The following is a 25,844-nucleotide window of genomic DNA, read 5'->3' on the forward strand; positions in this document are numbered from 1 at the left end:
ATTTAAGAAACTAAGAATATAAGCAGTTACGCTTTCTCTAAAGAAAAAACATAGTTTCCCCAATAATTAAGTTTACAATAATTTACCTATGTTTTTCTATTAAAAACGAAAACAGAAGGAAACAAAACCAAAAACACATTCAGTATTTTTATTTCATTTTCTAACAAACAACTTACATACCTCCCCCCTTCCTTTAAATCAGTGTGATAATTTTCCAATATAAACTACTTAAAGAGAAGCTTTGGTCAAGAATGGAACAGCCAAAAAAAAAAAAAAATCACTGCTGCTTTTAAAAAACCCCAACACTTCCACCAATTATATTCAAACAAAACACACACAGTATTTGCACGATACATGTTTTCAGTGTTTCTTGCAGGTGGGGAGGCAGGCAGTCGCAGTTTGTCATGCTAGATCAATCTCAGAGGTTTGCTCAGCTTCACATTATTCGAAGGCCCTGGATAGAAGACTCTAAGGTCTTAAGAAGGCAGAAAGACACAGATAATTACTGAGGACTGTCTATCCATAGCACTGCACTGCACTATAGTACACCATACCACACCACGCCACACCACACCACGCTACTACCCACCCGTTTGGTTGAGGTGCAGCCCCCAGCCCATGTGACACGTCCCCTTCTGTGAGCAGCTCTCCCAGGACTCGCCTCCTGCTGGCCTCGCCAGGCCTGTGCACTCCCTGTCCATCACCCCAGCCCCTACGGCTCCTGGCACATTCCCCTGCAGTCCTAGGGTGGGTGGCATGTCCTATCTGTGCCGCAGCTTTTAAGCATGTGGTCCCTCCTCTCTGCGTTCTAAACGCCTAATGGCAGGGACCCTCCAGCCAGCCAGGCAATCCACAGAGCGGGTGCTCAGAGGTGTGCTGATGAGAGGTGAATACACTGTGCCTCCCTAGCGTCGAGAGGAGAGAAAGGGACTGGGCCTGAGGGGTTGAGGAAATAAAGGGCTAGCTTAGGGACGTGTGAGAAAGATTTCATATCACTGCCAGTAACTGCCTAAAAAAAAAACCTGTTGCTGTCGAGTTGATTCCGACTCACAGCGACCCTATAAGATGGAGCAGAACTGCCCCATAGGGTTTCCAAGGAGTGCCTGGTGGATTCGAACTGCTGACCTTTTGGTTAACAGCTGAGCTCTGAACCATTGTGCCACTGGGGTTTGGTAACTGCCCAGGGGGTGATAATTACGTAGGAGCTGAGATGCCCCGGACATAAAAGCATGTGAAGGTGGGAAGACTGTTTCTCCAAAGAATATTGTGGAAACTTTTCTACATTTGACCCAAGGTGGGGGGGGGGAAGAAATCAAACATCATAGAAATGCACAGGTAGTGAAAAAACTGTGTAAATGTCTGCCTGTTTGGGAAGTTACCAACCAGGAGAAATAAATTCAGAGCCACACAGAGGAGCTTCCTCTCTGACACCTGCTCCTCCTCCCTGGTGCCTTGTCTCAGCAAGAGGCCTGCCAGCCACCCTACCCCAAAGCTATAGACAGTGAAGTCCTCATGGGTTTGTCCTTCACTGTCACTATGCCTTTGAGTCCCTGGATAGTGCAAATAAATGGTTAATGTGATCAGCTGCTAACCGAAAGGCTGTCCGCCCAGAGATGCCTCAGAAGAAAAGCCTAGCAATCTATTGCCAAACAATACGGAGCACAGTTCTACTTTGCCACTCATGGGGTTGCCATGAGTCAGAACAGACATGACGGCAACGGGTTTGGTCTGGTTACCACGTCTTTCCATTTGGCCTAAATCTGGCTCCAGTCCAGAACCTCCTGGCCACGTCCTCTGCCACTGATGGAGTTCACTCCTCATTACTGGTTCACTGGACTTCCTGCTGCCAGTCCAAGCCATCACACCTCCAACCTCTGCTTTCTCCTGAGGCTCTGTGACAGACCTTAGTGTCTCCACCAAGCCCAGCCTCCTTGCCTCGGCCATGCCACGGCTCCTTTCTCTAGTTCTAGCTCCGGTTTCCGTAGGACCCACACCACAGGCAGGCAGGAATGCCACGCACACTCTCTTAGCTCTGCGCTGGCCCTGCACAGGCTGCTCCTGCAGCTTAGGTTGCTCTCCTCTGCCTTCTCCCCACCTCCCCACCCAGCGACTCCATGCAGCCCCCGGCCATGGGTGAATTTTATGTGTTAACGTGTCTGGACTATGGTACTCAATGGTTTGGTCAAACGCTAGTCTAGATGTTGTTATGAAGTAGTTACATATGATTAAATCAGTTGGCCTCAAGTAAAGCAGATTACTCTCCAAAATGTGGGCGGGCCTCATCCAATCACTTGAAGGCTTTAAGAGCAAAAAGGGAAGCTTCCTGAAGCATTTTGCCTCCAGACTATAAACAAACATCTTGCCAGAATTTCTCTCCCAAGACTGCTAGAATCCCAGCCTGTTGCCTGACCTGTGGATTTTGGACTTGCCAGGCCCCACAATCATGATAGCCTATTCCTCAAAAATAAATCTCTCTCTCTCTATATATATATGTATCTTACTGGTTTTGTTTCTCTAGAGAACCCTAAGATACCCCCAACTTCCTCAACGTAAAAACGAAGACAATACCTTCTCTTCTGGGGCTCCACCTATCCCCCAGCCCAGTACCAGGTACTGACCTCTGTCTTCTACCAGACAAGCCCCTCAACGGCAAGGATTTCGTCTCCTTCACCTCCGTATCCTGAGTGCCTACCACCAGGCCTGGCATGCGGCTGGCACTTAGTGAATGTTAATTAAATTCGTGTAAACTATAAAACTGCCTGTATAGTTAAACTTAGGTTGGTGCCGAACATAGGGCCTGCTCTCAGAAAAGCAGTCAATTTTTCCCTCAGTGAGTCAGTGGACACCTCACTTATAAGTATTCCATCTCATTGAGAAAACTGTGGTTTCCTCCTGCTAATACTTTCCAGGTTTAAAGAGAACTACAGTCTGTTGTTGTTGTCACGTGCCGTTGAGTCGATTCTGACTCACAGCCATCCTACAGGACAGAGTAGAACTGCCCCATCGGGCTTCCAAGGAGTGGCTGGTGGATGTGAACTGCCGACCTTTTGGTTAGCAGCCCAGCTCTTAACCACTGCTTTTTTAAAAATACCCTATATATCTGATGTTCCAAAAAATAAGAAACATTTTTCTCACAGAAAGGGTTTTAACACAAACAAGATTTGTTCTGAAAGGTAGAAAATACCTTAAAATCCCAAATTGTCATGGCTCCATCGATGCCAGTAGTGCAGAATTTACGACAATCCTGTTTGTCCACCTCATAAATAGACACTTGACTGAAAAAAGCAAAAACGAGAGATGGTGAGGTGGCAGTGAGTGTCAGCCCTCCTGACTAACAATGTCACCAAAGCTTAAGGAAATGGATTGTCTGTCAACTCCTAAGTATTCCATCACCTGAGGCAGCATCAGAAAACATCCGAATGCATTTTATTACTGCATGTCCAGAAAAGGAAAGACTGAATGGGGGAAAGTTACGAAGCTGCATTAGTTATGGTGACCTGGAGAAGCAGGATAATCCAGACCACACAGCATGCCAAAGGCCGGGTCACAGGGGATGGGAGGACGACAGCAATGACTGCAATGGAAACAATTTTCTTAACTAGAGGCATGAAGGAGCCTGACTGAAATCCCATGGCTCCCAACAAAAACTCCCTAATCACCCCCAAGACAGCCAGGACACAGAGCCTTCCTTGTGTTTGAAATTAATAATTATAAATGTTAGCAACAGTCAGATGCAGATGCCACAAGATTCCAACCAACCAAAGCAGAGGAACAGCTAAATGTCCTGGCCTGATTATCTGAAAAACTTTCAGTAAAATCAATTCTACAGCTCAGACAGCACTTTTCTCTCTTCTGAGATGTCTAGAACGTACCCCTCTAGGGCACAGAGGATAAACCATGACCTGCGGTGCCTTATTGTTTATTTTTTTTAATATAATTTTATTTATATTTTGTTGTTGAGAATATACACAGCAAAACATATACTAATTCAACTGTTTCTACATGTACCATTTAGTGACGCTGATTGCATTCCCTGAGTTGTGCAACCCTTCTCACCTTCCTTCTCTGAGTTGTTCCTCCCATTGCATAAACTCACTGCCCCCTAAGGTTCCTATCTAATCTTTCGAGTTGCTGTTGTCAATTTGATTCCATATAGATAGTTCTTAAAAGAGCATATGCTCAAGGCAGATACACTTTTTACTAGTTAAGCTAAACTACTGTTTGGTTTTAAGATGACATCAGTGGATATTTTTGGTTTAAAGATTATCTCTGGGCAATAGTTTTAGGGGTTTATCCAGCCTCCATGGCTCCAGGAAGTCTGGAGTCCAGGAAAATTTTGAAGTCTCTTCTGCATTTTCCCCCTTTTAATCAGGATTCACCTATGGAATCTTTGATCAAAATGTTCAGTGTGGTACGATGGATCACTTTATATTGCCTTTCTCGCCATGGTCTTCTAACTCTCACCCAAATGATCAGGTGAGACTATGCAAATAAGGTAGTTGTGGCCCACCAAGGGGACTGGTCAGTTTTGCAATTCTGCTAGGCTTAGAATGAGCCATCCTAGAGGTGGAAGGCGAGGATCTCACCACCACCAAGAAAGAAGAGCCAGGAATGGAGTGTATCCTTTGGACCCAGGATCCCTGCACTGAGGAGCTCCCAGAACCAGAAGACTGAGAGAGAGACAGAGAGAAAGCTGTAACACTGAAGACAGCATGAAGCAGTGGCAGAGAAACTGTGGCAGGAGAGACAGGCAGGAGACAGCACAGTGGGCCTTCTGGCCCACAGAGTGAGAAATGCCTTTGGGCCAAGACTTAATAGCAGAGTGGGGTGCCTCTGGGCACTTGTCCGCAGAGCCGTTAACACTTGCCTGAGCAGGGCAGAGGCCAAGGAGCCAGAGAGAGGCGTGCTTGTGGGCATGGCTGAAAACAGGCTGTCCTGATCGAAGAACTGTATTCTGAGCATTCCTGCACCTGAATTGTAACCTGTTACTTCCCTAATAAACTCCATAATCGTGAGTATTGTCTGTGAATTCTGTGTGGCCATTGCAATGAATTATTGAACTCAGCAGAGAAGTAGAGAGTGCTGTGGGAGGGACGGTTGGTGTCAGAACTGTCAAGATGGTGTAGAGAGGAGGCATGTCTGACCTCAGCCTCACAGGAATCAGCCTTGGGCTGTTGATCTTGATTCTCCTCCCTTATGAAGTTACAGAGGGTCAGATGCCTCCGTCACACCATTTTTACATTTAGTAACGGTAGCCGGGCACCATCCTATTCTTCTGGTCTCAGGGCAAAGGAGGCAGTTGTTCATGGAGGCAATTAGTCATACATTCCATTTCCTTCTCCTAATCCTGACCCTCATTCCTCTTTTGATCCAGGCAAATAGAGACCAATTGTTGTGCCTCCAACAGATGACTGCAAGCTTTTAAGACCCCAGGCACTATGCATTGAACGAGGAGGTAGAACAGAGGCGCTAACACGTTATTAGGCCAATTAACTGGGATGTCGCATGAAACCATGACCCTAAAACTCCAAACCAAGGAACCAAATCTCATGAGGTTTTTGGCTGTACAGAATCAGCCTCAGCAGCTACTTTTTTTTTTCTGTCATTGTTGTAAATATATTATACAACTTTTGCCAATTCAACTCTTAAATTTTTTTCCTAAATTTATTCATTTTGTTGTCATTGGTGAGAATATACCCAGCGAAACATACACCAATTCAACAATTTCTACATGTACCATTTAGTGACACTGATTACACTCGAGTTGTGCAACCATTCTCACCCTCCTTTTCTGAACTGTTCCTCTCCCATTAACATAAACTTGCTGCCCCCTAAGGTTCCTATCTAATTGTTCGAGTTGCTGTTGTCAATTTGATCCCATATAGATAGTTCTGAAAAGAACATAATGCTCAAGGCAAACATTTTTTTACTAGTTAAGCTAAATTATTGTTTGGTTTTCAGAAGACTTCAGGGGATATTTTTGGTTTAAGGTTTGATGATTATCTCAGGGCAATAATTTCAGGGGTTCATATACCCTCTTTCCAGAAAGTCTACAGTCCATGAGAACTTGAAATTCTGTTCTAGATCTTTCCCCTTTTGATCAAGATTCTTTTATGGAATCTTAGATCAAAATGTTCAGTAACGATAGCCGGGCACCATCTAGTTCTTCTGGTCTCATGGCAAAGGAGGCAGCTGTTCATGGAGGCAATTAGTCACACATTCCATATCCTCTTCCTATTCCTGACTCTCTTCCTCTGTTGCTCCAAGTAAATAGAGACAACTGTTGTGCCTTCAATGGCCACTTGCAAGCTTTTAAGACCCCAGGCACTACACAACAAACTACGAGGTAGAAGAGAAGCACTAAACACGTTATTAGGCCAGTTAACTGGGATGTCCCATGAAATCATGACTCTATACCTCCAAATCAAGGAACCAAACCCCATGAGGTGTTTGGCTGCACACAAGCAGCCTCAGCAGCTACACTTTTTTTTTTGTCATTAGTGTAAATATGTCTATCACAATTTTTGCCAATTCAACTTTTCACAGGTGTACAACTTACTGACAGCAATTGCAGTAATCAGCTGTGTAAGGCTATCCTTAATCAATGCAATTTTCCATCACTGTTAACCCGCCTTTTCCCCCTCCCCACTAATAAACTTTGGTCTCTATACATTCACCTTTTCTTGTCTTTTTATATAAGCGAGGTCATACAATACTTGTCCTTTTGTGACTGACTTATTTCAGCATAATGTCTTCCAGCTCCATCCACATTGTAGCATGTATTGGGACTTCATTTCTCATATGGGGAGTAGTATTCCATTGTAAGTATGTACCACATTTTGTTTACCCATTCATCTGTTGATAGGCATTTAGGTTGTTTCCAACTTTTGGCTACTGTGAATAGTGCTACAGTGAACACTGGTGTACACGTCTCCGCTTGAGTCTGTACTTTCAAGTCCTTTGGGTATATACCTAGGAGTGGAATTGCTGGGTCATATGGTTGTTCTATTTTTAGTTTTCTTCAGGAACCGCCACACTGTTTTCCACAACGGCTGTACCATTTTGCGTTCCCACAAGCAATGGGTGTTTCAATTTTCCCACATCCTCACCAACATTTGTTGTTTTCTTTTTTTTTAATCTTAGCCATCCTAGTGAGAGTGAAATGGTATCTCATTGTGGTTTTGATTTGCACACTGATGGCCAGAGACGCTGAGCATCTTTTCATGTGTTTGGTGGCCATTTGAATGTCCTCTTTAGTGAAATGTCTATTCAAGTCCTTTGCCCACTTTATGACTGGGTTATGCAGTGCCTGTTTTTGTATAGCTGTGAGCTAAGAATGGTTTTTAGATCTTTAAATGGCTGGGGGAAAAATATTATTTCATGACATGTGAAAAGTATGTGAAATTAAAATTTCAGTGTCTGTGAAGTTTTATTGGAACACAGCCATGCTCATTCATTTACATATTGTCTATGGTTGTTTCTGTGTATTCCTTCCATCTTCTTTTGATGCTTCCTGTGTTGTTTAATATTTTCCCCATAGAATCCTTCACTCTTGCAACTCAAGGCTTGAATTTTTTCTTCAGTTTTCAGCTTGAGAAATGCTGAGTGTGTTCTTCCCTTTCGGTTTTCTATCTCCAGCTCTTTGCACATGTCATTATAATACTTTGTCTTCTCGAGCCGCCCTTTGAAATCTTCTGTTCAGCTCTTTTACTTCATCATTTCTTCCTTTTGCTTTAGCTACTCGATGTTCAAGAGCAAGTTTCAGAGTCTCTTCTGACATCCATTTTGTTCTTTCTTTCCTGTCTTTTTAATGACCTCTTGCTTTCTTCATGTATGTCCTTGATGTCACTCCACAACTCGTCTGGTCTTCAGTCATTAGTGCTGAACGTGTCAAATCTATTCTTGAGATGGTCTCTAAATTCAGTTGGGATATGCTCAAGGTTGTACTCTGGCTCTCGTGGACTTGTTCTAATTTTCTTCAGTTTCAGCTTGAACTTGTATATGAATAATTGATGGTCTGTTCCACAGTCGGCCCCTGGCCTTGTTCTGACTGATGATATTCAGCTTTTCCATCATCTCCTTCCACAGATGTAGTCGATTTGATTCCTGTGTATTCCATCTGGTGAGGGCCAACGTGTACAGTCACTGTTTATGTTGCTGAAAAAAGGTATCTGCAATGAAGAAGTTGTTGGTCTTGCAAAATTCTATCATGCGATCTCTGGCATCGTTTCTATCACCAAGGCCATATTTTCCAATTACCAATCCTTCTTCATTTCCAACTTTTGCATTCCAATCACCAGTAATTATCAATGCATCATGATTACATGTTCAATGAATTTCAGACTGCAGAAGCTGGTAAAAATCTTCAATTTCTTCATCTCTGGCCTTAGTGGTTGGTGCATAAATTTGAGTAATAGTCATATAAACTGGTCTTCCTTGTAGGCGTGTGTACTTCAGGATAGATCTTGAAATATTCTTTTTGATGATGAATGCAATGCCATTCCTCTTCAAGCTGTCATTTCTGACATAGCAGACCATATAATTGTCCAATTCAAAATGGCCAATACCAGTCCATTTCAGCTCACTAATGCCTAGGATATCATGTTTATGTGTTCCATTTCATTTTTGACGATTTCCAATTTTCCTAGATTCATACTTCATACATTCCACGTTCTGATCAGGAACCGATGGTACTGAAGGAAGAAGTCCAAGCTGCACTGAAGGCATTGGCGAAAAACAAGGCTCCAGGAATTGATGGGACACCAATTGAGATGTTTCATCAAACGGATGCAGTGCTCAAAGTGCTCACTCGTCTATGCCAAGAAATTTGGAAGACAGCTACCTGGCTAACCAAATGGAAGAGATCCATATTTATGCCTATTCCCAAGAAAGGTGATCCAATCAAATGTGGAAATTATTGAACAATATCATTAAAATCACACGCAAGTAAAACTTTGCTGAAGATCATTCAAAAGCAGCTGCAGCAGTATATCGACAGAGAAGTGCCAGAAATTCAGGCCAGATTCAGAAGAGGACAGGGAACCGGGGACGTCATTGCTGATGTCAGATGGATGCTGACTGAAAGCAGAGAATACCAGAAAGATGTTTACCTGTGTTTTATTGACTATGCAAAGGCATTCGACTGTGTGGATCATAACAAATTATGGATAACATTGCGAAGAATGGGAATTCCAGAACACTTGATTGTGCTCATGTGGAACCTGCACATAGACCAAGAGGCAGTTGTTGGAACAGAACAAGGGGATACTGCATGTTTGAAGTCAGGAAAGATGTGTCAGGGTTGTATCCTTTCACCATACCTATTCAATCTGTATGCTGAGCCAATAATCCAAGAAGCTGGACTATATAAAGAAGAACTCGGCATCAGGATTGGAGGAAGACTCACTAACAACCTAATATGCAGATGAAGAACCTTGCTCGCTGAAAATGAAGAGGACTTGAAGCACTTGCTGATGAAGATCAAAGACCATAGCCTTCAGTATGGATTACACCTCAACATAAAGAAAACAAAAATCCTCACAACTGGACCAATAAGCAACATCATGAAAAGTGGAGAAAAGACTGAAGTTGTCAAGGGTTTCATTTTAGTTGGATCCACAGTCAACATCCATGGAAGCAGCAAGTCAAGAAATCAAAAGACGCACTGCACTGGGCAAATCTGCAAAAGACCTCTTTAAAGGGTTAAAAAGCAAAGACGTCACCTTGAAGACTAAGGTGTGCCTGATCCAAGCCATGGTATTTTCAATCGCATCACATACACGCGAAAGCTGGACAACGAATAAGGAAGACTGAAGAAGAATTGACACCTTTGAACTGTGGTGTTGGCGAAGAATACTGAATATACCATGGACTTCCAAAAGAAGGAACAAATCTGTCTTGGAAGAAGTACAGCCAGAATGCTCCTTAGAAGCAAGGATGGTGAGACTACGTCTTACGTACTTTGGACATGTTGTCAGGAGGGATCAGTCGCTGGAGAAGGACATCATGCTCGGTAAAGTACACGGTCAGCGAAAAAGATGAGGACCCTCAACGAGATGGACTGACACAATGGCTGCAACAATGGACCCAAGCATAACAACGATTGTGGGCATGGCGCAGGGCCAGGCAGTGCTTCATTCTGTCGTACACAAGGTCGCTATGAGTCGGAACCGACTCAACGGCACCTAATGACAACAACAACATAGTTGTTTCTATGCCACAACGGCTGAGTTGAAATGGTTGCAACAGAAACTGTATGGCCTCTCAAAACCTAAAAGGTCCTTTATGGAAAAAGTTTGCTAACCCTTGTAAATTGGAATGGCTACTTTTATTTGTAAAATTAAGTCCTCTTTGCCCTATTTACTTTTGTTTTTCTATTTTTAACCTAAGTCTCAGAGAGTCAAGAAGAGTTGTTTCCTACTTGATACATAGTCTGCATAGAAGCATAAGAGAAATTCTCAAGAAATAACTTTGAAAGTCATTCAAGAAGGAGAAACTTGAAGAGTATGAAGAAAATGTAAATCTGTTATACCTTCACATTCTCAGTTCAATACAGCATATACATTTTAAACCTATTTTAAGTCCAGCTGTCTTTTCCACTTAACATCAGGAAAAGCACAATCTACATTTAATGATAATTCTCTCAAAGAGAAAATCTATAGAGATTTTCATTATCCCACCTGCTACCACCACAATAAAAATCTCTCAACACAAAAGTACTCGTCAGAATGAGAAAACCCTATGGTACCTAACCCTAAACACAACAATTTAAATTATGAAAAATATACTGCACCCCCCCAGATACCCATATAGCTCAGTACTGAAGTCACTCCTAAGGTTCACCCTTCAGCCAAAGATTAGACAGGCCCATAAAACAAAACGAGACTAAATGCGCACACCAGCACAGGGGCAAGGAAGAGAAGGCAGAAGGGGACAGGAAAGTTGGTAATGGGAAACCCAAGGTCGAGAAGGGGAGAGTGTTGAGATGTCATGGGGTTGGCAACCAATGTCACAAAATATGTGGATTAAATGTGGATTAATTGTTTAATGAGAAACTAGTTTGCTCTGTAAACTTTCATCTAAAGTACAATTAGAAAAAAAAAAAAAAACACTAGAAAAAAAAAAATTGCATTTCTCCACTCTAGATTAAAAAAAAAAAATTAACTTTCCGGATAACACGTAATTCTATTGTTTTATATAATCACATAAGCCTTGTGAAATATCAGTCAAGAGACTCCTTAGTTTTGTCATAATGATGCTACGGAGTTCTGTTTCTCTAATTAAACAATCTTACTGTTACATGTTATTTGAAATCCCTGGTTGAAATGACAGCTAGATTTGCCTCTTCAAACAGGAGACAACCATACTTCCTGGCCCGTGTTCACTAGCAGAGACATAGCCAAGGTATTCAGGAAGATCTCCTCTCATTCTCAGTAACGTTTCTGAGAAGGTGAATGCTAGGAAGAGGCTGCTCTCACTGGCCACTCCACCTCACAGCCTACATGGGGATGTGCATTACTCATTTGGGTGCACCGTGCCATCCACACCTTGAGGGCAGAATGACAGGTGGTGCTTCCCTGCCACCACCTGAAGACAAGAGCCCGCCGTGAGGATGCAGACTCCTCACTGTTCTCTTTCCCGGATGGGCATCTGGCCCGCAGCATAGACAACTTTCAGAGGGGCCTGGTCAGGGAACAGTGAGGGGAAGAAGGTGTCTTGTTCCCCTAACCATTATCTGCAGGTAGCCAGTGGCCCTGGCATCCAGGGGGTCCCTAGGGCCCATGGGACCTACGTGATGCTATTCTGGTGTAATGTCTCCAAGGCCGTATTGCGGTCCTCGGTGGTAGCCCTCTTGTCCATGTTGCGGAAGCGCTCCATAGCTGACATGTTGCGCTGGATGCTCTGTTTTGGAATGTCGAGTTTGGAGACGAAGGTCAAGCAGCCACGGTCGTCGTAGTTAAAGAGCATCGGGCAGCAGTCGTGGCCCTGGAACAAGATCCCAGTCAGCCTTGGAGCAAGCACAAGCTACCCGCCTACCAAGCCCTCACAGAGTTCGCCCTGCAGGCATCTCCTATTCTCAAAAGCTTATTCTGTTTCTCCTAAAAACGCTGTTCTACTTTGTGCTGGTGCCACAGAGCATGCATTGTTCCTGTTCTGGAGAGTTATATACAGTGTACTGTAAGGAATAATGAAGGGAAATACTCACAGCAGCCACGACGCTGTTCTCCGAGACAAATGATACACTTAGGAGTGGCAGGAACTCTGTCTTCAGAGTTGCAACCCTAAACACAAGAACACTTGTTAAACCAGGGTTGAAAGCGACCACACAACTTCTTTAGAGACACAAAAGATGACAAAGGACCCATTCTTACAGGAGGCTTCTGCAATATAAACGAGTACTTACATTTAAAAGGCGTCCCATGAACTGTACTTTCAGGAATCTCAAGTATGGATGGCCCAGGGGTAACTACCCTTCAGAAAGCGAGGCCTGCAGCACTCTCTCTAGCCCATGCTCTACCTCTCCTGAGAGCCCACCCACTTATGGCAAATGGGCCCTTGTTCTTTCCCTTCTCTCCGCCTCTGTTCTCACGCCCCTCCACCCACAGTGCGTCACCACTCCTCTTGTTTATCCAAAGTTGGCCCCAGTCTCTGGAGCTGAGCTCCCTTCCTAGACGACTTCAGCCTCCAGTGATTTCTCCTTTCTCTTACCTCCTACAGTTCTTACTGTCATGGTCACCCATGACTGCATGCCTTATTCTGTTCTCCTCTCCTCACCTGTGCTCACCCCGAGCTCCTAGCAGGCTGGGACCACACAAACATTACTGAGAGCCTAGTCTCTGTTCTCTGCCAGGCACCAGCTTAGACTCTGGGGCCACCACGATGAACAAGACACAGGCCTCGTCAGCCAGGAGCTCACACTCAAACGGGCTGGGGGATGCATATATAATATATACCTACACATATATACAGGTAGTCCCTGACTTACAATGGGGTTCCATTGCGATGACTCCTTGTAAGTCAGTTCCGACTAAGTTGAGTATCTCATTTTTTTTTTTTTAAGTTTTCATTATTATGCTTTTTATTATTGGTATCTTTATAAATCCGATCTTTGTCTTTGGGGGTTGGAAACATTATATATAAACTTATAGATATGATGATATCAGCAAATTGCATGCTACAATATTGTATACAGTACATTATTACTAAAGATAAGATGTACAACAACAAAAAAACCCAGACGGTCTAAGTGTGGTTCATCGTAACTCAAATACGTCGCAAGCAAGGACCACCTGTACTTAGTAATTATTTGCTCTAGCACCTGGCAAAGAGGTTACAAACACATGGTAGGGAAACATGTTGGTTGATGAATAAGATCATCTAACTTCATGCAAGAGATGATGTGTTTTGAAAGCTAACTCTCTATGTCTCAGGAGACCCCCTTAATGAAGTTTGCATTAGATTAAAGGACTAACATCTCATCATAAGCCCTTCCTGTGGCTCTTACTACATGAATATGTATGTTTGAGAAGGGAAGTGGTGGAGGATGTAACCTGATCTGAAGTCTTGGAAAAGTCAAACAATCAATACAAGGGTAGACATGACTTGTAATAAGCATATTTTAAGAGCTTACTATGTGTTATAATAAACTGTATAAGTATCAAACAACTATGGCATCAAAATATCATCAAAAATATCACTGAATGGCAAAAGGCAAATTACTGTACAAACGGTATACCGTAATCCCATCTGTGTTAAAAATGAAAAGATACACAAGTGCCTATATGTGCATGAAGTCCTAGTGGTGTAGTGGTTAAGTGCAATGGCTGCCAACCAAAAAGACTGGCAGTTTGAATCTACCAAAAGCCCCTTGAAGTCCTATGGGGCAGCTCTACTCTGTTCTATAGGGTTGCTAGGAGTCAGAATTGACTCAATGGCAATGGATTTATATGTGCACAGAAATCTTCTGGAAAACTACATTATTTGTAATGAGTAGTTTTTTGTTTTTAAAAGAAACAAAACCAAAAATATGAAATTGAAAAAAAAAATCACAATCTAGTGAGGAAAAAAAAAATCCTCTCTTAAAACTTCATGTAATGCTGCCACTGTGCAGCAGAGGGAGTCAGAGTCACCAGTGTGGCTGGTTCTGTACACAAAGGCCAACAAGGGACAAAACCTGTGAAGGCAAGTCACCTCTAGCTGTCGGTGGAGAAGGAGTCACCAGGAAAGAACAAAGAGTCACAAAGGGGAAAAAAAAGAATCCAATCTTCTCTCTTCCTCCAACATATAAATGAGCCGCTATCAATCCTGATGGCTGACAGCATAGCTAATGCTCTTCCTCTAAGGCTGGGCAGCATCCACTCAGACAGCTGTTGAAATTCAGGCTGTTCCAGCGTACGCTAGAAGAACGGCATGGAGGCTTTTTAGGCACCATGGAGGGAAGTCTGTTAATGGAGTCACTGCTCACAGAACACAGACAGAAAACACCTCCGACTCAATGCCGGTGGCGGACACTTAACAACCAATGCCGTCACAGACTAACTCGCCCCTTTCAAGGGCTCTTTATCCGTAGCAAGCCAGGCGTGCTCCTCAGAGGAATCACAATAAGCACTTCCATTAAGAAGTGTTTCTGGAAGAAGACCTAACTCTTTAAACTCCCCCAAATGCACACTTTCAATGTGTTGCTGCAACCTGAGAGGCTGCCCCTGCAGGTCTAGTTTGGGTTTTTTGCTTGCATCCTATCCTCCTACCCAGGGAAGGAGGCAGCCTCCTTATCCCAGCTGGAGAGAAATCCCCTCTCCCCGGCACTCCACGCTCCAAGCAACAAGTACTCACTGCACGCTTTTTGAGGCATCGGCAACAGACACGGTGCTGTCGTGGCTGACCCAGGCCAGGCGGTTCCCGCTGGCGGAGAAGCTGACCCCATGGACCCAGCCACCAGTGCCACTGCCACCAAACTCTGACATCAGCTGACCAAAAGGCATCTTGCTGCCCCATGGCGTACTGGCTGGCTTTTCATCCACCTCCTTAATGTAGGCAGAAAACACCCTACAGTTTAGGAGGCAGGGAGAGAGGGGAAAAGACATGAGAACGTATGCATATAGTAACAGACCACAGGCAGCTACCGTTAAGGTATCCCAGAATGAAAAGAGATTGACTCATAAAGACAAAACATGATGGATACGTTCAGATGCACAAACCTCTTAAGACACAGAATGGCTCTAAGGGCTGTTTACCGGACAATCCAAGCTCAGCAAATCCATACTCAGTAACAGATGTTCATGAAGCTCCTACTACGCATCAGGTATTGCTTTATGTGCGTAGCTCTTGAGGTAGTGAACACAAAAGGACTTTCTTCAGGGGGTGTTCATTTGGGTGTGTGTGTGGGGGGGCTTTGTGGTCACACTCCTCCCTTGCCCACGTCAGACCTTGACAAATGATCATGGCATTCTTTCCTGTCTACCTCACCATCCTTCTCAACACAGTAGTCCAGGAAGTCAATAAATCAAATGGTAGGAGGAAACTATCTGCACCTGCACCAAACCAATAGTATAACATTTGAAGAAAGAAGAGAGATGACCAACGAGGAAGCCAAGAGGGCACCAGTGACAAAGAGTGGGCAGGCCTCCCCAGTGAGCTCAGGGGGCAGGGCTCTGCTTCCCTTTTTCTACTTTGTACAGCTTCTTCTCTTCAGAAACTTCTGAACTAAGGACTCTCTAAAAGACTGAGGATATTTTCCCCCAAAATAACAGCGGGGATGGTGGAAGAGGCAGGCACTGGAGAGGCGAAGGCCCCAGTGAGGGTATCTGTACCCTGGAAGATGTTACGTTGGAGCCTTAGTGGTGTAAATCAGCATCGCAGCAGCTGTTCCTTTAGCCTTGAGAGGCCAAGAGAGCTGGTGGTTCTCAGTTGCTAACTCGAGAGTGCAGATGGCACGAACCCATACCCACAGGACTATGAGTCAAAGAAAAGTTGATTTGCTGAAATCAATGATTAGGCAAAAGAACTGTAACCTATTTTCACAACCAGATTTTCAGGCATGTCAAGAGAACCCAGGTGGCACGGCTTAGCACCACCTAGTTCCATCTCCCAAGAGAGCTAGAATGCGCTCGAGCAACATACACAAACAACACAACTCCTGCATCTGCAAGACTCCAGAGAAGTCTCTGTGCCTTGACTGTTACAACTTCTCTACACAAGTTTAACTTCACTGCCATTGTCTCCCAGTGTTTCCCACAAAGTACCTTGATTCTACCGCACCCCGTCCCTGCAGCCAAACTGCTATACTCATCTTTCTTTTCACTCTTGCGTGCTCCTCGCCAGGTTTTCTGGAAATCCTCCACATAGCCTACTGAAGAAAGGTGCGTGCCATTCCCCAACCCACCACACAGTCAACACAAAACAGCATTTATTTGATGGAGGGAACTCAAGTTTTCTTGATAAAGAACAGTTTTCAAAAGCAATCACATGGTAAGATTCCTAAAGCTCTGAGCAAAGTGGCTGTGTTCCTTCCTGCCTCACGCTAACTACACACAAAAAGCTTTCAGTGAAAAGGAGCAGCAGTGCACGGTTCAGCTACGTTTTGTTCGTCTTAGTTCCACTCTGGAATTTGCAGAGTCTGCTGCCTGGGACAACAAATGAGAAATAATACTGTCGTCGAGAGGGAGGGAAGGAGAAAGAGAGGGGAGAGAGAGACAGGCAGGCTAACCCTCCACTCTAAACCACTGATATTCCACCTAAGGAAAACTTTCCTGATTCCGCACTTGAAGTCCCTCCTTCTACACCTCCAAGTCCGCTTCTTTCCACTTAGTGACTTACGCACTTGTTTTAGCTCCTTTCTAGACCACACGCAGCTTTCACCTCTGAGTTTCGCCCAGCGCCTAGCAGAGTACCTTGCGAAGAAAAGGAACCTCACACATATCTGTTGAAAGGCGGACAATGAGCAGCTCAAGTCGGCCCACCAATCCCATCTGTTCCCACCTGCACTTGAAGTCGCATGAGCCTGCTGCCAGCAAAACGTTGTTGGGATGCCAGTCCAAGCTGAGGACCGTGGAGCGGATCGGCTTCTTAATGTGCTTGCTTACCCACCTATGGGAGGAGAAAACCCATTTTAATTTATGTACACATCAAGAGGCAGTGCCCAAAAGACCTACAAATGTGTGTCGGTGAAAACACTCAGCATGGTTATGTCGGCCACCAGTGAGAAGGCGCATTTCTGACGGACAGAGAGGAAGAAAAACCACAAACAGTCCCTCTGTTCCACTGTCTTTAGGCTTTGACATTCTCATCAGGTCAGCGGCTCCTCAACTTTTCCAGCTACCAGGGGCTCCTCATTCATAAATAACTTACAGATTAACTCTGGCACTGCCCAATGGAGTTTCAGGTCACACGCAATTTTAGCCTGAGATAAAAACTGAGGTGTGAAGTTATTTAAATTTTTATTACAAATATTCAGTGATTTGTTAATTCATTTTGGGTTAACTTTGGTTTGTGAGATAGTATAACCTCCATTACAGGTCACCATGAGGCTATAAATTATTTTTTTTTTTTTTGCCAGAGAAATTACAATTAAGAAATTAGCAGACTTTCTTGTTGGGAATTAGCCTCTAGCTAATTCTCTGTTCCATCATCTAATTAGCCTCTAGCTAATTCCCTAGTTCTGCTAAAAAAGATTATTTATGGCTAAAACACTCATTATTTTGGCTTACCTAATTCAATTTCTGCCCCCAAACTGCTGTTTAAAAACCAGTCAAGTCCAGAGACCTAAGAGTTCAAGAGTTCAGAGACCTGATATTGAGCCAAATGCCTTTTCTTGAACGCAAGATTATTTTTTATAGAATCTTTTGCTTAGAAATCTTTCTGAAAAGTTCATTCTGAAAGAGACAATATTCTAAATTGTTCTATAATGCAGTAACTTTAAATAAAATAATGAGAAACAAAATAATACACAGCCTATATGACTAAATCATAGGCTTCTGAGAGGTTGTTTTAAAGTACAGGTAATCCCCGACTTACGACGGGGTTCTATTCCGACAACTCTATTTTAAGTTGGCTCTGATGTAAGTCGAATGTCTCATTTGTTTTTTAGCTTTCATTATTATTGTCTTTTATTATTAGTATCTTTATAAATCCAATCTTTGTCTTTGGGGGTTGGCATGAGAATGATGACATCGGCAAATTATGCGCCGCAACACTGTATGTAGTACATATTACTAATGGTAAGATGTACAAAACAAAAAACAGATGGTTTTAAGTAAAACGTGTCCTAAGTCGAGGACTACCTGTACTCACATCATAGGAATGAAATACTGTTCTATAGCTGAGAAACTCCCCCAAAGAGACAGCGTGTCCAAATTACAATACCTTGTACCACAGTAAGACCCAATTTACCTATATTTTCAACTATTTCTCAATGAATAAAAAACATCAACCATCACTGAGGTTGAAGCTTATCCAGGAAGGAAGTTTCCCCTATAAATGAGTAAGACTGCAGGGGTTCGGAGATGGCAGAAAGTGTGTCCTGCAGGAACATCCTATTAATGACGTTTGGTTCTCATATGCTTGTTATAGTGAGGCCGCCAAAGGATTTTTAGCAGGCAGCGTTTTGTTAGCCTTATTTTGCACATGCTTGAAAGAAGAAAGCATGCTGTGGATTCATAATTCAATCTTGTTGTAAATTCTGACCTTCTTTCCAAAGAATCAAAATTTCTGAGGTTTTATTAAATTACAAAATGAAACAAAACAATCCCCTCCTTTCACTGTTTCAGCAGAATGCAAACGGTAAGACTAATGCAAAGAGTAATGTGTACTCTACTATTTTTAATGGAAATACAAACACTGGCAGTTTTGTACCAAATGACAATTCCACGTGGAAGGGTTATTTGCTGTACTTTCTGAATGCATGCCAGGCAGAACAGAGTTGTTTCCTATCTAAGCAATGAATAGTTGAAGTAGGTTGTTTGACATAAAAATAAATCTTTGTAGTCTGAATGGTTCGGCTGCAAATTACTTATAAAAAAAAAATAATAGCCTAATTCTGGTGAATTTTTACTCCGATGGTTTAAACAAGTAAAATATTATAAGACATAGATTTGAATAGCATATAAACTTTAAAGAAAGGACAACATTGTTATCTGTAAGAACCCCAGATATTTTAAATAGATAGATACAGTAAGACAAATTATTTTGCAGAGCACTGAGAATCTTTTGAGTTTATAATGTATATATCAGAGTAATAGTAATTGGAGCAGTACAGAATAAGAACGGTAGTGCCATCTTACAGAACAAAGAAGTTAGCAGATCACAACAGGGCAAGAGTCACTCTATAATAAATGAGAAAGGCGCGAGACTCAGTTCAATGTGCACATAAGAAAGAAAGATGTTTAGCTAGGAGAGAATGAAGAATTTCAGAGGAAAATAAATCTCCAGATGAGGAAAAGCTGAAGGTACAGTTAAGCCTTCACACAGTGCCTTAGGAAGTCTCACACCAGGTCTAACCCTAGAACACAGCAGTCCAAGCACATAATTCTATAGAATTCGACAGATAAAAAACGTTCCAATGTTGCTCACCAGTCATTTTCGGACTCGAAGTAACACACGGAAATGAGCCGTGCTCCACTTCCCACAGCAAATTTGTTCTCTAGGGGGGACCACTTCACAAAAGTGGCTGCTCGATTAATTCTCAGGATCACCAGCGTGGGCTTCCAGACACCGTCTTTCTGACTCCACACATAGGCGTTGCGGTCTGCCCCACAAGTGACAATGCGGTCGCTCTTGGGTGCCCAGTCAATACCTGCAGGTGAGATGCAGTATCAGCTTCTTTGCCCCGTCAATGAAACTGTGGCACAGGCAGGGCACTGGTATGGTGGGACCAATGGGCTTGGTACCTTCATCTCCAGTCCCATCCCTCCCCCGCCTATGGTCCTGAGCACCACCTCACACAAAGGTATGGATGTCGGTGAAAGGCCCCAGGACTCAAGATCCTCTCTGAGGGCAGGTGGAACAGAGCTGTTTTATAATGCAGTTTTGTAACTGTGGAAGTTACAGAACTAAGCAGGGACATTCTTTCCACCCACGCACAGGTTTCTAAAAATATGTGGTATGAAGATCCCTTATCTTTTTTTCCCTCTTTACTAGTTTTTAGTTTTAACTACAAAAGCAATATCCACACATCATTACGAGACAAACATCTCAAAGGGACGTGGAGAAAATTCAGTAAAGTCTTGCCCATTCTTTATGTCCACACCCTCCTCCCTCCAATGATACTACGACCACAGCAAACGTTTCCCTTGGCTTTTTATAAATTAGTAGTGGTCATACGTTACCTCAGAATGCTGATCTTGTCATAATTTCCTAAATTATCCTCCCATTGTTGGACGTTTGTTAGTTTCCAATCATTTCATATAATAAAACTGCAATAAACAGTCAGGCTCATACCTTTTCGCTCTGCCAAAAATTATTTCTCTATGATAAATTCTCAGACATGGGACACAAAATGTTTTTATGAATGTCGTATTTTCCTAACTTGATTGCAAGCCTTTTGAGATAGGAAGCATGTCTCTGAAACTATCGTGGGGTGGCTCTCATGATGCCACCTCCTGATGCTCACATCTTTGTGTGATCCCCTCCCCTTGAGTGTGGACAGGACCTGTGACTCGCCTCTAACCAATGGAATGCTGTGCAGGTGGTGGGATGGATGTGATTACCTGCACATGATTACTTAAGCAGGTAGGTCCTCTCTTGCTAGAGACTCTCCCTCTCTGTCTACCAGCTCTGAAGAAGGAAGCTGCCATAAATATTACAGCCACCGGGAAATAAATTCTGCCAATAACCTGAGGCAGCTTGGAAGCGGATCCTTCCCCAGTTGAGCTTCTGATGAGGACCCCATCCCCAGCTGACACCTTAACTACAGCTTGTGAGACCCAGAGCAGAGGATATGAATAAGCCATGCCCACACTCTTGAGACCACAGAAACTATAAGCTAATACGTCTTGGTTTAAGTCACCAAGTTTGTGGTATCTGTTAGACAGCAAGAGAAAATTAATATACCCTCTAACACACAGAACACTGTCTTGTAAAGAGAAAAAGCCCAGTGATTTCAGAATGATCTTGACAATCTCAAATTTTACCCCATATTCCATATGACCACAACTCTAATTAAACACATATGCATTTAATATGGATTCCTGAGTACCACATGAGGTGTTTTCTTTCTTTTTTTTTTAATCAGTAGGTCATTGTTCTCTAAGAAAAATAGAGAACTGCCTCCTGTTTGGTTTTATAATTCTAAGTCTACTTCCAGAGCCACATCTTTCATTTGAAAATGGAAGTTGTAAAACCATAGTCATTGCCTCAACTATTTTAGGTGGTATTCGCTTTTAACTTTCTAAACATTTACTTGTTAAAAAGAGGGATGAGAAGATCAAACATTCAGTAAAAGGGAAATTCTCATCTCTGACTAAAATTTAGCTTCATTTCTTTTTTCTTTATTTCTGTTTTCCTATCATCTGAAGACTGAAAAGAAAAAGGAGGGGAATCAAGCGTTTATCCCCTTTCCTGTACTAACTGTATCTCAGAGTAACCAAACAGCAGATGAGGGTAAGCATCTCTTCTTGACGGATGAACCTAAAAACCTGTTGCCATCAAGCTGATTCCAATTCACAGTGATCCCATAGGACAGAGCAGAACTGCCCCACACGGTTTCCAAGGCTGTAATCTTTACAGAAGCAGACTGCCACATCTTTCTCCTGTGGAGCAGCTGGTAGGTTGGAACTGCTAACCTTTCAGTTAGCAGCTGAGTGCTTTGACCACTGTGCCACCAGGGCTCCTTGATAAAAGAACCTACTGCCACCTAAATTCAGCTAGCCATTTACAGGGATACAGAGGACAGAGGGGTATATCAAACAGCTCCATGGGCTTGCAATCAATAAAATCCAGGCTCTGAATACTACAGGTCAAACTACCCGATTTCTCAGTTTTCTTGAAACAAATTGCAAAAGAAGACAAAAAAGAGAAGAAAGAGAACTTGCTTAAAAAAGACAAGATATATCAACTAATCACAATGTGTGGAACTTATCTGAAACCCAGTTAAAATAAACTGTTGCAGTGGCTATTATTAAAAAGAGGAGTCCTTCACTGAACTTCTGTTAAGGATGATGGAAAATAATGGAACAGATAAGGGTGACAGTTGAACAACATAATGAACACGATGTCACTGAACTGTATATGTGAAGACTACTGAAATGTCAAATGCTTTGTTTCCTATGTATTTGCTACAATAAAAATCATATATATATGTATATATATACAGGTATATAAGAGTTTTTGTGATAGAAAAATCGCATTGATTAAGGGTAGGGTTGCACAGCCGATTATTGCAACTGCTGTCAATAAGTTGTACACCTGTAAAAGTTGAACTGGGAAAAGCTATGTGACAGATATACTTATGACAACAACAAAAGAGTAGCAGCTGAGGCTGTTTATGTACAACCAAAAACCTTATGGAATTTGGCTCCTTGGTTTGACGGTTTAGGGTCATGGTTTCATGGGACATCTCAGATAATTGGCCTAATAACTTGTTTCGTGCTTCTGTTCTATCTCCTAGTTCATTGTGTAGTGTCTGGGGTCTTAAAAGCTTGCGAACAGTCATCCAAGGCACAACAATAGGTCTCTATTTGCCTGGAGCAAAAGAGGAAGAAGGAGAGTCAGGAATAGGAGGATATGGGATATGTGGCTAATTACCTCCATGAACAACTGCCTCCTTTGCCATGAAACCAGAAGAACTGGATGGTGCCCCGCTACTATTATTGAACATTTTGATTAAAGATTCTATAGAAGAATCCTGATCAAAAGGGGGAAAATGTAGAACAGAATTTAAAATTCTCATGGACTCCAGACTTTCTGGAGCCATGGAGGCTGGACAAACCCCTGAAATTATTGCCCTGAGATAATCTTTAAACCTTAAACCAAAAATATCCAGTGATGTCTTCTTAAAACAAAAAAACAGTTTACCTTAACTAATAAGAAATGTCTGCCTTGAGCACTGTGCTCTTTTAAGATCTATCTATACAGGATCAAACTGACAATAGCAACTCAAAAGATTGGACAGGAAAATTAGGGGACAGTGAGTTTATGTTAAGGGGGAGGAACAACTCAGAAAAGGAGGGTGAGAATGGTTGCACAACTCGAAGAATGTCATCAGTGTCAAAGAACTGTACATGTAGTAACTGTTGAACTGGTATACGTTCTGCTGTGTATATTCTCAACAACAAAATAAATAAAATAAAGAATTCTTCTCTTCAGAATACAAATTGAAACATGAAATGATATTTCTGGGATATGCTTCAAAAGAGTACAGGAAGGGGTGAGTTGAGAAGAATAGGGCTGGCTATAAGCTTATAATTGTTGAATCTGTGTTATGGTAATACTGGGGTTCATTACACTATTCTGTTTATTTCGGATCTGTTTAAAATTTTCCATAATGAATTTTTTTTTTTAAAGGGAGTGAAGCAATCAAATGTTTAACACAGAAGAATAAACTCACAGAAAAAAACCCCAGAACTATGATATCACTTTGATATTTGCCATTCTCTTTTTCTCTGTAGTGATGACTAGTGTTTTTTTCTAGAATGCTTCCCAAGAAATTTTTTTTTCCTGTAGTCACTCTTTTCTGAGGAAACAGGTCTGATCCTTGGTTTCCTGCCACAGAATTATATTTAGATTCTTTCAAGAACAATTTTTTCAGATGTAAAAAAATGTTGTTTGAGCATTTGGACAGAAAACGGGCCCAAGCACAGAAGACTCCAAAAGAGAATGCAAGTAGGAGAGAAAAAAGATCTAACTAAATATTTCACATTTTTGGCTATTTCTTTGGTCTCTTATCTTCGCCTTTCCTCGTTTAAAAGTATTTCCTAAGGTTAAAATTCCAATTTAAAACAGGAATGATTGTATTCTTAGGCCATAAAGCACACTGGCAAAGGGACTTAAGGAAAACAGGCCCAAGCTAATGGAAATTAGGTCGTGGGAAAGCAATAGCCACAAAAAAGAAAATATGTCCCTGGTGATAGTTTGGTAACATGCTCAGCTCTGGTGCTCACTGGCATCACACACAAATCACTGGTAAAAGCAAGAAGGGCTGGTGACAAGTTTTTGCTGGGAATGCAAAGACAACTTCGGTAAGGGTGCAGGAGGCCAAAACAAGTTATCCTTTGATTTTGGGGAAGGATATCTTTTAAGTTAATGAGAATTTTAGGGAATTAGAGACAAAATTCTAGAGTCCAAAACGACAACGACAACAACAACAACAACAAATCACTATGATAATTCTCTTTCCTGCCCAGTTAAATGCAAATGTCATTGTAAGGAGAGGGGACACTTAAGACTGCAGTGGAAAACTTGTCTTTGAAGTTACAGAGAGGAAGTTTTGATGTGCTCGGCCAAATTGTTCAAAGCAAGCGGATGAGTCAATTCTGCCAGAAAACAGGATTAAAAAGGAACTACAGTAGTAAGGATCAAAGAACCAAAGTTCTTTCTAAACAGATCAATAGGTGAATATGGGTTTTAAAGAAATAGCCAGATATACCTTTACAAAGCAATAAAATCTCTTGAAATTTGGTTCACTAAATTTGAAAACCATTGTAAAAAGTTCTCCATTTTTACCTCATACTCTTCCTTCTTTATTTGATACTTGCTTAATAAAACTTAGCACTGCTCTGCTTGCCAACTTTATCCATTTAGTCATTGATAGTTTTCATCAAAGACAAAAGTTGCTGTGTGCTCAGGAATCTGCCTCAGAGCCACATACTTTAAGATCTAGTCTTCCACACACCAACAAGCAAAAGACAAAAACTCACTGGAAAAATGGTCAAAAGTGTTTATGAACAGGAAAGTCACAAGAGAAAATCCAAACGGCTAATAAACGTGAAAAAAATGCTCAACCTTTCAATTAATCAGGAAAATGTAACTTATAGACACACCAGCTTTTACTCATCAGACAGGCAAAAATTAAACAGTCTGGCCATATCAAGCTATGTGGAAAGTGGGCACTCTAACATTGCGATGGGAACGAAGACAATCGGGCAAGGCTGAGGATGTGCATAATCCTGTGTTCTGGCAAGTCTACCTACACAAACCTTCACGCACAGGTACAAAGAGATCTGTACAGGGATGCTCAGCTCAGCACCCCACTGTAATAACAAAAAACCCAGAAACAACCTAAATGTCCTCCAGTGGAGGGAAGAGAAATAAATGAGGTACGAAATGCCAAACAGCAGTTCAGAGGAATAAAACTGATGCGGATACACCAACACGGAGAGATCACAGAAGCAACAGCAAGCTGTAGAAGATGTATAACGTGGTGGCATGTATGTAACATTTAAAAATACTAGACAGTAGTCCTAAAAGTTATTTACAAATACATACTGTTGTTAGGTGCTGTTGAGTCAATTTTGACTCATAGTGACCCCATGTGACAAAGCAGAACTGCTCTACAGAGTTTTCCAGGCTGTAATCTTTACAGAAGCAGACTGCCAGGTCTTTCTCTACTGGAGCTGCTGGGTGGGTTCAAACCACCAACCTTTCGGTTAGCGGTCAAGCACTTAACTGTTGTGCAACCAAGGCATGTATGTAAAAGTATTAAAAATGAACTGGGATGATGTCAGACTAAATCACAGACTGCCTTTTGGGAAGGAAGGGAGAGGTACAGGACTGGTGGTGAGAGAGGAACTTTACCATTATGTGTAATGATTTTTTTTTTTTTTATTGTACTTCAGGTGAAGGCTTACAGAACAAATAGTTTCTCATGAAACAGTAGTACACATATTGTTTTATGACATTCGTTAACAACCCCA

At 42.2% G+C, this 25,844-nt stretch overlaps 1 protein-coding gene across 2 annotated transcripts in view; it reads right to left on the reverse strand.

The window, feature by feature from the left end:
* Positions 1-247: 247 nt before the first annotated feature.
* ARPC1A (actin related protein 2/3 complex subunit 1A) overlaps positions 248-25,844 on the reverse strand; it is a 34,090-nt gene continuing 8,493 nt past the window's right edge. For both annotated transcript variants that reach the window (XM_004380805.2, XM_023735333.1), the window contains exons 4-10: positions 19,567-19,789; positions 16,978-17,085; positions 14,833-15,045; positions 12,206-12,281; positions 11,792-11,985; positions 3,185-3,275; positions 248-475 (exon numbers count right to left, since the gene is read on the reverse strand). In XM_004380805.2, coding sequence (XP_004380862.1) covers positions 437-475; positions 3,185-3,275; positions 11,792-11,985; positions 12,206-12,281; positions 14,833-15,045; positions 16,978-17,085; positions 19,567-19,789 — 944 coding nt within the window. In that variant the 3' untranslated portion in view covers positions 248-436. The remainder of the gene's footprint in view (positions 476-3,184; positions 3,276-11,791; positions 11,986-12,205; positions 12,282-14,832; positions 15,046-16,977; positions 17,086-19,566; positions 19,790-25,844) is intronic.

The sequence above is a fragment of the Trichechus manatus genome, unplaced genomic scaffold (genome assembly GCF_000243295.1).
Source record: "Trichechus manatus latirostris isolate Lorelei unplaced genomic scaffold, TriManLat1.0 scaffold00077, whole genome shotgun sequence".
Lineage (NCBI taxonomy): Eukaryota > Metazoa > Chordata > Mammalia > Sirenia > Trichechidae > Trichechus > Trichechus manatus.